Source organism: Fomitiporia mediterranea (genome assembly GCF_000271605.1).
Source record: "Fomitiporia mediterranea MF3/22 unplaced genomic scaffold FOMMEscaffold_19, whole genome shotgun sequence".
Taxonomy (NCBI): domain Eukaryota; kingdom Fungi; phylum Basidiomycota; class Agaricomycetes; order Hymenochaetales; family Hymenochaetaceae; genus Fomitiporia; species Fomitiporia mediterranea.
In genome coordinates, this window is record NW_006760404.1 from 170580 (window position 1) to 183858 (window position 13279).

Here is a 13279-nt window from a genome sequence, read left to right on the forward strand (position 1 = left end):
AGACGTCCCAAGAATCAGATGACGGGGCTGAAAGGCGAGAGGGGGACGAAGATTGGGATTACGACAGTGTGTGTGTCATGGGCACACTAGTACTAGCGAGAGAGCAGAGCACATTGTCAGCCGAGAGGGGGAAATGACATCAGAGCGTTCGAGCGAATTTGTAAAACTCTATGTGGCTTTGTGTCCGTCTGGAGAAACAATTCTCGGTTCTCCGACTCCGAGGCGTTATGCGAATCTATCCGGCACGCCAGGAGAGGCGACGCAATCTAAGAACCGAAGATGACACATGTGTACATGTGTAGGTGGATAGTGGTAATAACACATATGTGGGCGAGCCGAGTGGAAGTTTGACTTCCACCGGACGTTCCATGTTCGCTCGCTAACGATATGTTATTTGTTTTCTCCTTCACGAGGGAAGAGACTCGGGATTCGGATATCGTTGTAGAGCATAAATAGAATACATTTTCCATGTGACTTGTTTTTCTCTATTTCGTGCTTTGCATGGCTTCTTTGACTCAATCTGAAGAAAAAAGACTGCTTCGGATGTGTCGTTATCACCTGCGGAATTGTTGAATCGCGGCGCATTGTAAGGAACACGAGATACAGGGTCAAGAACGTTTTGACATGCACATTTGTATTCGGACTGCGAGGAGGACTAGAGAGACGCGGACTGAGTTTCGCTGCGTGTGTGTGCCTGTCACCGGCAGCCGCTAGCAATGCCGAATGCGTCATACTGATGGTGAGCTTTCTTCGAAAACGTTATCCTCTCGCTTTCCATTACCATAGGGCTCCGTTCGACTCTATTCTACGGGATGTATAGATCGAGGGTCCTGCCTGTAAGTGCTGGTGCCCACCTATTCAATTTGTCTATGCAGTGACATTGCCGATGTTGTTTCACACGTGCAAGTGTGGTTACATATGTTTCTTCGCTCAAAGTAAATTAAAACACATCTTCCCGTGCTTTTCTTGCCAGCCTATTGAATTGAACGAGTCGTTGCACAGCGACGTTGACTTGGCTCTGCCTGAGACTACCTCTATCCAGATTCAGGTGCCTCGCACACTTGCTTCTCGGATGGATTTGCATTCGAAGCCTCCGTCCGAAGCAGCTGAAGCAGTGCTGCGAGCCAGCAACTAGGCGTACAAGACGCGGTTCACGAGGCCGATCGGAATATCGTAGGGACTTGGTATCGCGTCCGGCGCGGCCGCGGTGAGGAACGGGTTCGTGTTGAGGCTCGTCGCTCGTTCGTCACGCCCATATCTTGGTGTGGGTATATGAGCGTGTGTATCTGTGGTCCGTTGTGGGGCAAGGGCGTGTCAGTGCAGTCCCTGCGCAGACAAAGCGGGCGCGAGGCCCGCACTATGAACGCAACAACAAGATCGAAATCAAAGAAAACGGGCGGTAATGAAAAGGCAGAAAGGAGAAGATAGGAAGAATCGGGGAGAAGCAGGGTGGTACATACCGGTAATAGTACTGAGATCGCTGAACGAGGGGGTGTTGTAGAGTGCGAGCGCCCAGTAGGTGAAGTATGTGAGAAGAATTAAGATAACCGAGTACGCCGGAAGGAGGACGGCCCACTCGCTATGATGTCCGATATGTTTATATTGGCAGCACAGATTAGACATTGCTTTGGTTGTCAAATGAATTGACTCCGAAGAAACTGCATACCGGTTCGGATACCACTCTATTCCAAGCGAGAGAATCCATGTGTCTGGTAGGAGCGCCCAGAGGACGTAGAGCACAAATAGAGCGTAAGTTGAGGACCATGCGACGAAGCCGTAGAATTCGGGTGCACGGCTCTTTAATTGCGCAGGGTCCGAAGGATAGGGGGCAAGGGGCGACCGAGGTGATGTTGGCTCGTTGGAAGAGTCCATTGTCTGCTGGCAAGATGCAATTTTTCCTAGATTTTCTCAGAGGCGACGGAAATGAAAAAGGCCCTCTGAAAAGTGATACAAATACAAAAATAATACCATGTGTGTACACTGTAAGTAATTAGAAGCCTTGGTAACGTAACGTAACGCGTGACAATAACTTGTGACAAGACGTGTCCGTCACGTTCCTCGTCACGGCTCAATCAGCGACGCGTTTCTCGTTCTCCTCTTCATCCCGCACACCCATCTAGTACTGTATTGTACCCTGCAATTATGTCAATGCTAGTGGAAGACGATGTATCTGCCCCAGAGGTCATGATGGCATTCTACAAGCGACTCTATCCCTTCAAGTCCGTCTTCGCCTGGCTAAATCGCCAGCACGCACCCACGCGGCTCTTCACACATCGCGAGTTCGCCTTCACTCTCCAGGGCGACGTTTACATCCGATATAACTCCTTCACGAATGCAGAAGACCTTAAGAAGCAAGTCGTCCGACTGAACCCTAGTCGTTTCGAAATCGGCGCGGTGTATAACGCACGTCCGCGGGACAAGAAAACGCTCCGTGCTGGTGCTCTGCATCCGCAGCAGCGAGAACTCGTCTTTGATATTGATATGACAGACTACGACGAAATTCGCACGTGTTGTTCGGGGAAAGGAATATGCAAGCGGTGCTGGGGCTTCATTGCTGTTGCCGTCAAGATTCTAGACCAGTCTCTCAGGGAGCACTTCGGATTCCGACACATCCTTTGGGTATACTCGGGCCGACGTGGGATTCACTGTTGGGTCTCCGACCAAGAAGCCATGTACCTGACGGACGAACAGCGGAAGGCTGTCATGGGTTGGCTTGAGGTAGTAAAGGGTGGACAGGACATGACCAAGAAGGTCAATGTCAGAGGATTACCCGGTCGTCAATTACATCCGTCATTACAGTAAGTCCTAGTGTGCCCCCTTATCGTGTTGTATGTCTGGATGCTGAAGGAAGTCTGGATGTCCTTGTAGGTCGGCCCTTCTAATTGCCCGGAGCGAGTTCTCCCGTTTGATTCTTGATGACCAGGACTGCTTCTCGGGCACGGAACAAACAAATATACTTTTAGAGCTTCTCGGAGACAATAAGGAAATCCAGTCTCGACTTCGGAAACGCTGGTCAGAGTCTTCGAGTAACTCGGAAGAGAAATGGGACGACGTTAGGCGTGAGATGTCCCAGGCAACCGGAGGAGGTAAAGAGACAAATACCGTGAGCGCCCGCAACTGTGTTTTTGTTAATTTCCCTGACTAATGTTTTACTTCTCTTCGTAATAGCCGATTTATCGTGCAGTCGAAGACATCGTATTACAATATACGTATCCACGTCTTGATGCGGAAGTGTCCAAACATCGGAACCACTTACTTAAGGCACCCTTCTGCGTACACCCCGCGACAGGCCGGGTTTGCGTGCCGGTCGATCCTATCCATGCAGACCAGTTCGATCCGGAGTCCGTACCGACCGTCGGTCAATTGCTTCGGGAACTCGACGAACGAGGCGGAAATACGGCTGTGGAGACCGACACGCCCGCCGAAAATGGACAGCTTCCACATCATTCTGGTAAGCCGCCCAGTTTGGTGTTGTAGGAGATTCTGACATTCTTCTGACATAATCAGATTGGGAACGTACTTCGCTCAAGCCATACATAGACATGCTCGATGCACATGTACGAGGACTCATGGACGAAGTGCGCCAGATCAAACGGGAACAAGGTACTTATCCTTTGATAATCTTAGTTTGTTGGTAGCGTTTGACTGATTTCATTTCTCTCTTCAAGATGTATCACAAGACTTCACGTTCTAGCACACCTCCGTTTCCTCCTACTTTCACGTACTTATTGCTTTTGATACGAAATTGCTTTCGATGCTATCAATTTGTAATACCAAACATATCCAACCAGGTCTCCTGAATCCCACTCTTTTGTGCACGAGACCAAATAACTGTTTCAAGATTCTCGGGCCAGTCTTCTCAAATTGTACCACCATACGCACGCAATCGTCGGCAAGCACACCAATGCCAACATGAAACGGATCAAAATCTCAACAGAAGAACATAATCCATCGAGGCAAACAAAATCATGACACTGACATATAAGCGCCACGGCGTCATACGAAGTGGCGCTCAAATGATTCTATGATCTACGCGTTATGCATACCGTAATTGCAACATATTTACAGGCAGTAAAACATCCGGACGATCCTCCTCTGATTCTCTTTCGTCTCTCGCATTTATCTTTCATCTCTCAAGCCTTTTGCGGAATGGTGAAGATCATTACGATCTGAGGCAGAATTTAGCTTTGTTTTGAGTTTGGTATCAGATGCGGCGTTGATATGATGGATTGGATCAAAGCAGCATCCGGTGATGGGAAGAATGCTACGGTCTCCGTATCACTTGTTGAATCTTGAATAATAAGTTTTCATTTGCGACACATACGTTCACATAGATTCAACTCTATATTCGCCGAGTTTTCGATCAATTGATGAATAAAGCGCCCAATAAATCCAATAAAACTTTGACTCTGTAAAGTGTCTAATAAATTAAAATTTCTGTAACCTATTCAAGAAATGACAATCTTTACTTGTTGTATTGTTATAATCTTTCGCCACCGATCGTAAGAACATTCATTTCCTTCACTTCACGGCGATCCAGGGGAAAGAAAGCACATGAAATTTTCTCTCGGTGGAGATATTGATCCTGCAATACATATTGCTGTATCATCTCATCTCGATTGCTAAGTCCTAAGCCTGGAATTGATGAACGGAGTAACGTAACTACGCTCGAAGCTCACCATATTCGAGTCATCTTTCTCCTGTGGGGTTCGGGAACGCCAGGCTCCAAGTGCATGGTGTGCACGTGGGTACCAGTCGTTCCGAACCCCCGATTTGCTATTCAATATTGAAACTGTGTTATATTCATAGAACGCGAAGTAGCAGGTGAATTGATACGACCGGGTGGTCCCTATTCTGTGGATTTGTGTAAAATATGTGGTCACTAACACATGGTATGTGGGTCTCAGGTATTAGAGTATCCACGTTCGTCGGAGCAGGGTCGTCCCCTTTTGAATATGAGATAGGAGCAATTGAAATGCTGTGTAATAGATAACTTCTCGGGCTGTACCTTTGTTGTCTTCTATCTTCATGTTTGAGTTCTTCTTATGGCTAGGTTTTTTCACTTGTCGGTGTCTCTGTTCCGGAGCGGATGTATTTCGCATAAGGGTTGGTAAGGTACTGCATGCTGTTAGTGGTTAGTGCAAGCCAGTTTCGCAGCCACTGCTCGAGTTTGGCGCATAAATGTGCTTCTCCCTGTGCCCGATTAAATGACTCCTTAGCATCTATTTTATGCATTCAGGAGACTCGTTTGGATGACATATCCATCGGAGAAGTCGGATTGGAAATGGAAGCTAGGATGCCATTAGATCGCCAGTAGCCAATCTCGCCGAGAGCTAAAGGGAAGAAAAGTCAAAGTCACTGACTGAACTTCGGTCATCTCGGGTGTTAAAGTCTTACCATGGAAGTCTCGATTTTCTGATATGGTGGCGTCGGTAACGAGGAAGTTTGAATTGACCATGAGTAGGGTGGACTTGGATGTTTGCGTCCTCGGTTATGGTAAGCTTGGCGATATGTACCCACAACCCAGGAAATTGGCATAGACAGAGTTGTCTATGTACAGTAGTTCCGGAAAAATTACTGGTCACTTGAGATTGTAGGACTCGGATGCAGTTGTGTGGCTGCCTGTTCCTGCTCTGTCATTTTGTTGGACAAGTCCAACATGCCTTTTCAAGAATCCCTTCCTTTTACCACCACTGTATTAGCAGATAACGTGCATGAAGGGCATATAATGATTGATAGTGCCAAATCCGTATATTTTGACCACCGAACGGTCTGGTCTCGTTTCTGGATGTACCCGACAGACTTGCAAGAAACGCTATTTGGCAGTTGCACAGATCTTTTGCGATTTGGTAGAAACATTTCGGCAGTTAATCTAAGTTAGCCTTTCGAGCCAGTGATTACCGCTGATGAGAGCATGCAGTCAATATGTTGGAAGGGACGACAGTAGAAGATAGAGAGGTAAACCCTTTCCAAAGTTGGAGAAAAAGCGTGCAATCTCCGCTTCGGCTTCTGCCGTTCCATTACAATTCTGCATGTACGCATGATAAGCCTTGTCTCTTATCCAAATTAGTCTTATCTCTAATAGCTGGTGTCTTTTCAAGTGTTGCCGCTGTATTGGAGTCTCAAAGGACTACTTGTGCTGTGTTAGTGAAGAGGAGGGGAATTTCTGCTATTTCTACTTCGCTATCATGGCGGATGACAGTCTTATCTCTCGTTTTCGTAACATGTGTTTCAAGTGGAAATTAACCCTCTTCGGTCGATCTTTGTTTCTCATAATTCTTGAAATCCTAGCGAATGCAGCTTGCTGGATCGCTGCCGGCATTGCATTCGGAAGGCGTGAAGAAACGCGAGGTACACTAAGTTTAGCATTGCTTGCTTGGGTGAGTATTAGAATCTTTATCGTTTTCGTTATCTTCGATCTTATTTATACTCTTTAGACGATCGGTCTTCGTCATGGTATATTACAAAGACGCTTATTCTATTTTGTAATGGACTGATCATCTTTTCCAAGGATTGGATGCGGATCACATCAGGTATTCGACCAAAACTTTAAATTGAGCGACTGTGTTTAATCTCTCTTAGCGCGATTGATAATGCTACCAGAGGGCTGATAAACATGGGCCAGCTTCCAGTAACATGCGGGCTTTTCTTCTCACTAGGTCACAGTACTATTGTCATTGTTGTCGTGCGTAGCAACGTTCTCCTGAATTAACGTCTCCAAGCTTATCACAAGTCTGGGACACAGAATGTTGCTATTGCTATTAGTACGAGTGTTTATGACAAGATTTCCGGAGTAGGCGATATTGGAGGGATAGTCGGAGCTGCTGTTAGCGGTTCCTTCCTGTTCATCATTGGGCTCGCGAATTCCATTATCCTTTATAGGATTATTCGGAATCGGAGGCGGAGGGTATGTATCTTTCTCAAACAAGCTGAGTACAGAGCATAATTAAGGCAAGATAGAGACGTCAAGAAGACGCTGGAATTATTGCATATGAAGATAATCCGGCGGAGAAGTCCATTATGATGCAAATAATAGGACCCGTCACGACTTTCGTGAATAAACCTTGGAAGGTTACTTGTAGTTCCTAAATGACACTTGTTATTTCTGATACTCTGACAAGATGTACCCCGTCGGAGTATTATTCGGATTTGGTGAAATGATTATTTTGCGTATTGATGCCTTTGTGCTTATGACTTGGACTTCTTCAGGTTTTGATACTGCTTCATCCATTGCCCTCCTTGCCGTTACTGCGCTTGCGGAAAAAAGTGCGAGCGGTAAAGGTATTCCGCGAGCCGACATTATCATCTTACCCGTAAGTAACATTACTGCGAGTTTTACATTTATATGTGCAGATCTGTTTGACAAGCATACACCTATCATAGTTGCTCTTTACAGCTGGAATGACACTTGTTGATTCTGCCGATTCAATCCTGATGCTATACGCGTATGCGGGTGTCCCGGATCGTGCGCTTTCCCTGTTTGAACTGCGCATCCAGGATGAAGTTAGCGAAGAAACCTCTAAGAGCCCGACGCCGGATACATCAAATCCCGTTTCTCCAGACACTGCGCACTCACAAGCCTCCGATCCGTTGGTCAAGAAAACGAATGTGCATGATTCCGGCGCAGACATAGAAGAAGCTGTTCCGAGCTTGCATGAGGGCGCGGTTGACAGAAATGAACCCGATACTCCAATGACGCGCCGCTCGCTTCGTGTCAAGCAACACACTATGTCAGGCCTGAGTATTGCGCTCACCCTTATCAGTATTCTCGTTGCATTCAGGTACTTGAAATCTGCGAATGATTTCTGTATGAGTCCACTCGACTTAACATTGATCATGCATCACTATAGCATCTCGTTTATCACAATAATGGGACTTATCGGTGAAAATTGTGTACCATGCCAGCGCGCAGCAAATGCCCCGGATGGTGGAGGACTCGCTGGCAGCTGGTGGAGAGGCTGGGAAAAGGCAAGTAACAGAATCCATATATTACTCAAGTGCCATGGTCGGGTGAGAAACTTATCCGATTACACCTTTCTTTAGGCGAACGACGCATCAGGTTTTATTGGTGCTGCTATTGTAGGCGGATTTATCCTTGTCCTCGCCGGATGGTATATTGGGCTTTGGGCTCTCCGCAAGATGAAACTCAGGATGGGATTGAGAGGTTGACGGGTTGACAAGTGCTGGTATCGACCAATCATTGTAAATGTCGGTGCTTGAAATCTTCGATGTACATATAGTCAGGCAAAGGTGTATGTCGAGATTGTAGAATAATATCTTAACTGTCCATTTCGACATTTTGTACCTATAACGTTTGTTACGCAGTGATAAAGAAGAGCAGTGAAAGACCAGTTTGATTCATTACCTATTTGCGGTGTTCTGTCACCTGCAAATCTGGAACAGTACTAGTAGAGATAATAGTCGCAGAGTGGGGTTTTGGAAATAGTAAATACCTTATTCTCAACACAAGTATAATCTGTAGAAAAGAATCAAACAGCTACATTCTCGGCATCAATACAACTGGCAGTCCTCCGTTCGCCATCACAAAGTGATCTGCAAGCTCTTCTTCCCATCCACGAGAGTCGTATTCAGGTACGAATTGAATGTCAAATCGCTGCATGAGAATTGCAACAACCATCCGCATCTCTGCCAGAGCAAGCACTGGTCTAGCACGATTCGCAGGTCCATAGGAAAATGGCAGACCCGAGTCGACCAACAAATAGAAGCTGGTGTCTGTTAGACATGGATAAGCTTATTCAGATTCATCAAAGAAGGAACTGCTGTAGTTGTCCCACCATTTACTAGGGCTCGGTCCCGTACCGTATTATACAGATACGGCATTTTCGTATACGGTGCCGTACCGTATCTGTATAAAAAATTTGACTCAAAAATATGGCACGTATTTTACGGGCTGTAACCGTATATAGTCTGTATAATACAGACTGTATACGCCTGTATACGATATACGGCTACTAAATGAAAGAAACTCTTGCTCTAAACATAATGCTGAAGCTCTAATAAGTAGTATTCAATGTTCAGACACTTATACTAGCATTTACTAATATATTCAGCACTATTATTGTAAAAGTATGTGCAATCTGATATATATTCCGATATATAGGTACATCACATGACTCGACTTTATGACAAATATCACAGACTAAATTACATAACAAAATGTCAATAAGTCAAATTTTATACATTTCATGTAGATTAAGGCATAATATAGGTAGAATTCAATATTTCTATACTAAAGAGGTAATATCACAATGATGTAGCCCCTTACATTTCATGCTCCACCTTGGTAAATGTAGCAACTACGCCGTATCCGTATATGGTGTATACGTTCTGTATACGGCCGTACCGTATCCGTATAGGTTTTCGGGTTCAGAAATACGGCACCGTATTATACGAGCCGTATCCGTATAAGGGTCGTATTATACGGCCCGTATCCGTATACGGTACGGTACCGAGCCCTACCATTTACACTCTTCCGCAACCCGGCATACTTCTCTCCAGTTCCTGATACATTCTGGCCAGATCGATGGCTGCAGCCCAATACTATCAAACGCATTGCTCATTCGGGTCGCAGACGAATTTTGGCCGACCCGCAATTGTAGCATCTCGATAATCACAGTACAATACTGGGCCTCATCGATGAGAATCGCGCACCATGTTAGCGGCTCCAGATAATGGGGGACTCGCTAGCAGCTGGTGGAGAGGATGGGCTAAGACATATGTAGACACTAACGAGTTATTCATAAACTGCTGTGGTCGAATTACTAGTAAGAAAAGACACGATTCGATTTGCGCGAACGACGAATCAGTATTTATTGGTGCTGCTATTGTAGATGGATTTGTCCTTGTCCCTGCTGGAGGGTTTGGTGGGCGTGACGTTCTCCGAAAGATGAAGCTAGGGACGGAATGCGGCATGACGACGACGGGCTACTGTTGCGCCTTGCAATCTTTGATGTACAAATAATCAGCCAAAAGTGTCAATATTGGCAAAGGATAGGTTTAGTACTGACTTGATACAGGACAAAATGGTATTATTCGAGTTAAAAAACCCAACATAGACAATGGTATTGGAGGCAGTGGGGTTCGAACCCACGCGGGATTGCTCCCATCAGGACTTAAATCTGACATCTTAGACCACTCGATCATGCCTCCAAATGATTTGAGATGATGATTGAGTCTCACAAAGTAGATCTACACTTATTAGCAGAGATGGAAAAGAACAGCAATCATTCATCTGTTGCTGGATGTACTAGTTTGTTAACAATCTGAAACAGAAACAATATTGCCGCACTGGGCAAAACATTATATCGGCACCCAGAAATTTATAAATCTTTCACATGATCAATCGATTTCCTGTTTAGGCTATAAATTTCCACAGCTCATGAATTATTTTTTACTTCTGTGAATCCGTGTTGTGCAGTTATACTACAGTACAATCGTATTCCACTTTAGCATAACCCCATATCTGCCACTATTTCTTTATTCAATCGTTGAGGAAGGTTTCTGAGACATGAAACTGTTGTGTCTATTGCTAAACGTTATTCTTCTCATCGCGCACCTCGTCGCTGGCACTTTCAACCCTCTCATGACGGTGGAGATGCTTTTCGGAAGGCTTCCAGCCGGCAGAATTCCATGGCTTGACACCAGAGCGATACAGCTCATCAACCTCCTCGAGACTCAGGCCTTTAACCTCAGGAATGAAGAAGTACACGTAGACGAACCCAAAGATGAGCATGCCGAAGAAAATCATAAGGATCCACGGTCCGATTCTGTACGCAATTACCCAATCGAGTTTTAGTAGATAGAATGGACATGACTTGGGAAACAATGGCTTGAAGAGACCTGACCTTGCAGCAATCCTCGGGGAAAAGAACGAAAGCAGGAAGTTCCAGATCCAATCTTCGTATATTGAGTCAGTCGGAAAGACGTTCAGTTAATGCCAGCACGAAAAGAACGGCTCACTCGAAGCACTTCCCAAGGCAATACATTTCGGGCGGACACGTAAAGGGAAAGACTCGCCCAAATAGACCCATGGTGTCGGGCCCCAAAAGAGGCCAAAGCTGAAGACGTGCAGAACAGCGAATGCGATGAGTATATCACCACCTTGCCTATTGCGAGGTGTGAGCGTGATGTTTGTAAGGTCGGCGCCGGGCGGAGGTATCATTGTCGCTCCAGCAACTCCTGCCTAAAAAGCTTTCAGCATTCACTAGGTCTGCAGAAGGAGAAGTTAAACAAACAATTAAGGCGCAAACGGCTTCCATAAGAGCTCCCGTAAGGAGAGACTGGAAAAGCATCATAAGTTGAGAAAAGGTTGAAAGGACGAGACTTCCTACCGATCTTCGCCCCATTGTCTCGATAAGATAAGGTGCTGGAAGAGTACCAACAACAGAAACGGCCCCGAGAATCGTTTGAATAACGTATGGTGATAGTCTGGTTTTGAATAAGCAGCTTGCTTAGCCATGAACAATAGAGTGATACAGTACAACTCACTGGGTTCCTGCGCTCTTGAAAAATGTATCTCCATAATAATCTGGAAATACATTTAGTGCTTTCCCCGATCATAGGTGCCAACACTTACAATAGAAGTTCTGACCGTTCAATTGCTGAATGAACTGAAGCATCATGCCATTCGTGGTACGCCACCATAATTTGTTCCGTGTAGAGAAGCACTCCATCCAAGTTGCCTTGCCACCCTCGTTCTCTGCACGAATTGCAACCTCCAGCTCTTCAATCATGTCAAGTACAAGTGGATCGTCTACATCTACAGAGTTTAGCTCTGCAATAACTCGCCGCGCATCGTCTGGTCGTTGCAAACCAAGCAGGTGGCGCGGTGATTCTGGTAAGAAAAATATGCCGGAGAGTAGGATAAGTCCCCATAGCATCTGTAGCCCGACAGGAATACGCCAAGAAGCAGAGTTGTTTAATGCATGTGTTGCGAGGTCAACGACGTAGCTAAAGAAAACACTTTTTTAAATATTTAGTTACAAGTTTAGTATGCAGATTGATCGGACTGGACTCAACCCTGATATAATTTGGATTTGATAGAAAGCAAGGATTGCACCACGGATCTTCTTTGGTGCAGTTTCGCCATTATATAGGGGTACAATGGCTGTATAGAAATCAATACATGATCTTGTTATAGAGTGGTGGTAGGACGTACCCGATAATGCACCTACACCAGTGCCAGCGATGAATCGACCGATGGTAATCTGTACAATTGAGAAGCCTGTACTGGTTTGGACAACGACACCAAGAGTGAATATTCCCGACCAGATAAGAATCGAGCCTTTTCGACCAAAGCGATCGGAAGTGAATGCCTGAGCGAGCGCTCCAACAAATGTCCTGAAGGAATTGTGTTAATTTCACATATCCAATTACAGGGTAAGGGGAACACGTGCCCAGCTGATAAGAGGGAAGTAATAATTGATTGGCGTGAGCTCGACAGCACGAAGCCACCTGCGCCGTCCGGTTCACCGAAACGTCGCACAAAGTCAGGCATGATCAGACATCCCTAAGCGCATCATTAAGCTACACAGGACGATGAGCTAAGGAGCGACTCACAGAAATAACTCCAATATCGTATCCGAAAAGGAATCCTCCTAACGCATAAATAGGTTAATGTCTTATCCAGATAACAGCTTATCGCTTCTGACCGAACGCGATGAATACTGCAAGTAGGATGGCCTTGAGGCTCGTAGGACGGCTTGCTGGGGCAGACGGTTTCATGACTGACATGATTGCCCAGGACACCCGCGTTGGTCAAGACGTAAAGTGCACCAGACGGAACAAATAGCACAAGCCACTTCAAGCTGCGAACTAATACCGAGTGATCATGCAGACGAAGCAGTGGAGCGTGTCCCGCTGAGTAATAGTCATTGCTAACAAGAATACAAGTAATCTTTGCTTCTCTTGTCCGCGCACCCGCACTCTGAGAAGAAAAACAAAGGCAAAGACAATTGGTGGAAGCGAATCGATTATCCAGTTCACAGCCATTCTATGTCTGCGTGGACCTGCAAGCTATTTATATTTCATGGAAAAAGGTCAACTGACTCGAATATCAGGGTGATATAACAAAGAAGCTCACGAAACGGGCCGGACAGATTTTTGACGAGAGTAACGGTGGGGTGAGAGATTATCAAACTTCTTACTTTTTGGTGGAAAATGAAGGCGGAATACTCACCCGTACCAATCTATCTTCATCAGGTCTACTACGGACCGTCCCCAAGTAGCGTTGACGAGGAGCAGACGTTATATTCATCAA

General features: G+C 45.7%; 8 protein-coding genes and 1 non-coding gene across 9 annotated transcripts; 4 read left to right on the top strand and 5 right to left on the bottom strand.

Annotated features, from left to right (window-relative positions):
* Positions 1–888: 888 nt before the first annotated feature.
* On the bottom strand, positions 889–2138 carry FOMMEDRAFT_115094 (PIG-P). The gene is made up of 3 exons (XM_007271913.1): positions 1667–2138; positions 1461–1579; positions 889–1286 (listed from the first exon to the last, which is right to left on the bottom strand). The coding sequence occupies exons 1-3, from the start codon at positions 1870–1872 to the stop codon at positions 1132–1134; spliced, it is 480 nt and encodes a 159-aa protein (XP_007271975.1). The 5' UTR covers positions 1873–2138; the 3' UTR covers positions 889–1131.
* Positions 2139–2148: 10 nt separating this feature from the next.
* On the top strand, positions 2149–3773 carry FOMMEDRAFT_115096 (prim-pol domain-containing protein; the record flags this gene model as incomplete). The annotated part of the gene is made up of 5 exons (XM_007271914.1): positions 2149–2798; positions 2869–3103; positions 3169–3451; positions 3508–3603; positions 3669–3773. The coding sequence occupies 5 exons, from the start codon at positions 2149–2151 to the stop codon at positions 3692–3694; spliced, it is 1290 nt and encodes a 429-aa protein (XP_007271976.1). The 3' UTR covers positions 3695–3773.
* Positions 3774–5235: 1462 nt separating this feature from the next.
* FOMMEDRAFT_162565 (uncharacterized protein) lies at positions 5236–5458 on the bottom strand (the record flags this gene model as incomplete). The annotated part of the gene is made up of 2 exons (XM_007271915.1): positions 5236–5333; positions 5398–5458. The coding sequence occupies 2 exons, from the start codon at positions 5456–5458 to the stop codon at positions 5236–5238; spliced, it is 159 nt and encodes a 52-aa protein (XP_007271977.1).
* A 766-nt stretch (positions 5459–6224) lies between these two features.
* On the top strand, positions 6225–8169 carry FOMMEDRAFT_137496 (NicO-domain-containing protein; the record flags this gene model as incomplete). Its single annotated transcript, XM_007271916.1, has 11 exons — positions 6225–6380; positions 6438–6456; positions 6512–6533; positions 6583–6685; positions 6746–6907; positions 6961–7071; positions 7122–7152; positions 7210–7313; positions 7384–7781; positions 7851–7968; positions 8044–8169. The coding sequence occupies 11 exons, from the start codon at positions 6225–6227 to the stop codon at positions 8167–8169; spliced, it is 1350 nt and encodes a 449-aa protein (XP_007271978.1).
* A 328-nt stretch (positions 8170–8497) lies between these two features.
* FOMMEDRAFT_162567 (uncharacterized protein) lies at positions 8498–8841 on the bottom strand (the record flags this gene model as incomplete). The annotated part of the gene is made up of 2 exons (XM_007271917.1): positions 8498–8733; positions 8796–8841. 2 exons carry the CDS (start codon positions 8839–8841, stop codon positions 8498–8500), a joined length of 282 nt encoding a protein of 93 aa, XP_007271979.1.
* Positions 8842–9334: 493 nt separating this feature from the next.
* Positions 9335–9620, top strand: FOMMEDRAFT_162568 (uncharacterized protein; the record flags this gene model as incomplete). The annotated part of the gene is made up of 2 exons (XM_007271918.1): positions 9335–9461; positions 9520–9620. 2 exons carry the CDS (start codon positions 9335–9337, stop codon positions 9618–9620), a joined length of 228 nt encoding a protein of 75 aa, XP_007271980.1.
* Positions 9621–9673: 53 nt separating this feature from the next.
* FOMMEDRAFT_162569 (uncharacterized protein) lies at positions 9674–9982 on the top strand (the record flags this gene model as incomplete). The annotated part of the gene is made up of 1 exon (XM_007271919.1): positions 9674–9982. One exon carries the CDS (start codon positions 9674–9676, stop codon positions 9980–9982), a length of 309 nt encoding a protein of 102 aa, XP_007271981.1.
* Positions 9983–10086: 104 nt separating this feature from the next.
* Positions 10087–10170, bottom strand: FOMMEDRAFT_t80. Its single transcript has one exon. It is a non-coding gene; the product is annotated as a tRNA-Leu (tRNA).
* Positions 10171–10549: 379 nt separating this feature from the next.
* FOMMEDRAFT_98052 (sugar transporter) lies at positions 10550–12744 on the bottom strand (the record flags this gene model as incomplete). The annotated part of the gene is made up of 12 exons (XM_007271920.1): positions 10550–10787; positions 10866–10917; positions 10981–11203; positions 11256–11300; positions 11352–11448; positions 11509–11548; positions 11597–11982; positions 12040–12127; positions 12179–12360; positions 12411–12529; positions 12580–12617; positions 12672–12744. The coding sequence occupies 12 exons, from the start codon at positions 12742–12744 to the stop codon at positions 10550–10552; spliced, it is 1581 nt and encodes a 526-aa protein (XP_007271982.1).
* Positions 12745–13279: the final 535 nt, after the last annotated feature.

Excerpts from the sequence above, each read along its gene's own strand:
- FOMMEDRAFT_115094 (XM_007271913.1), bottom strand. The coding sequence starts at position 1,872 with ATGGACTCTTCCAACGAGCCAACATCACCTCGGTCGCCCCTTGCCCCC. Across the intron at positions 1,580-1,666 it reads ATAGAGTGGTATCCGAACCG|CGAGTGGGCCGTCCTCCTTC; the intron begins GTATGCAGTTTC and ends CGGACATCATAG. Across the intron at positions 1,287-1,460 it reads CGATCTCAGTACTATTACCG|ATACACACGCTCATATACCC; the intron begins GTATGTACCACC and ends AACGGACCACAG.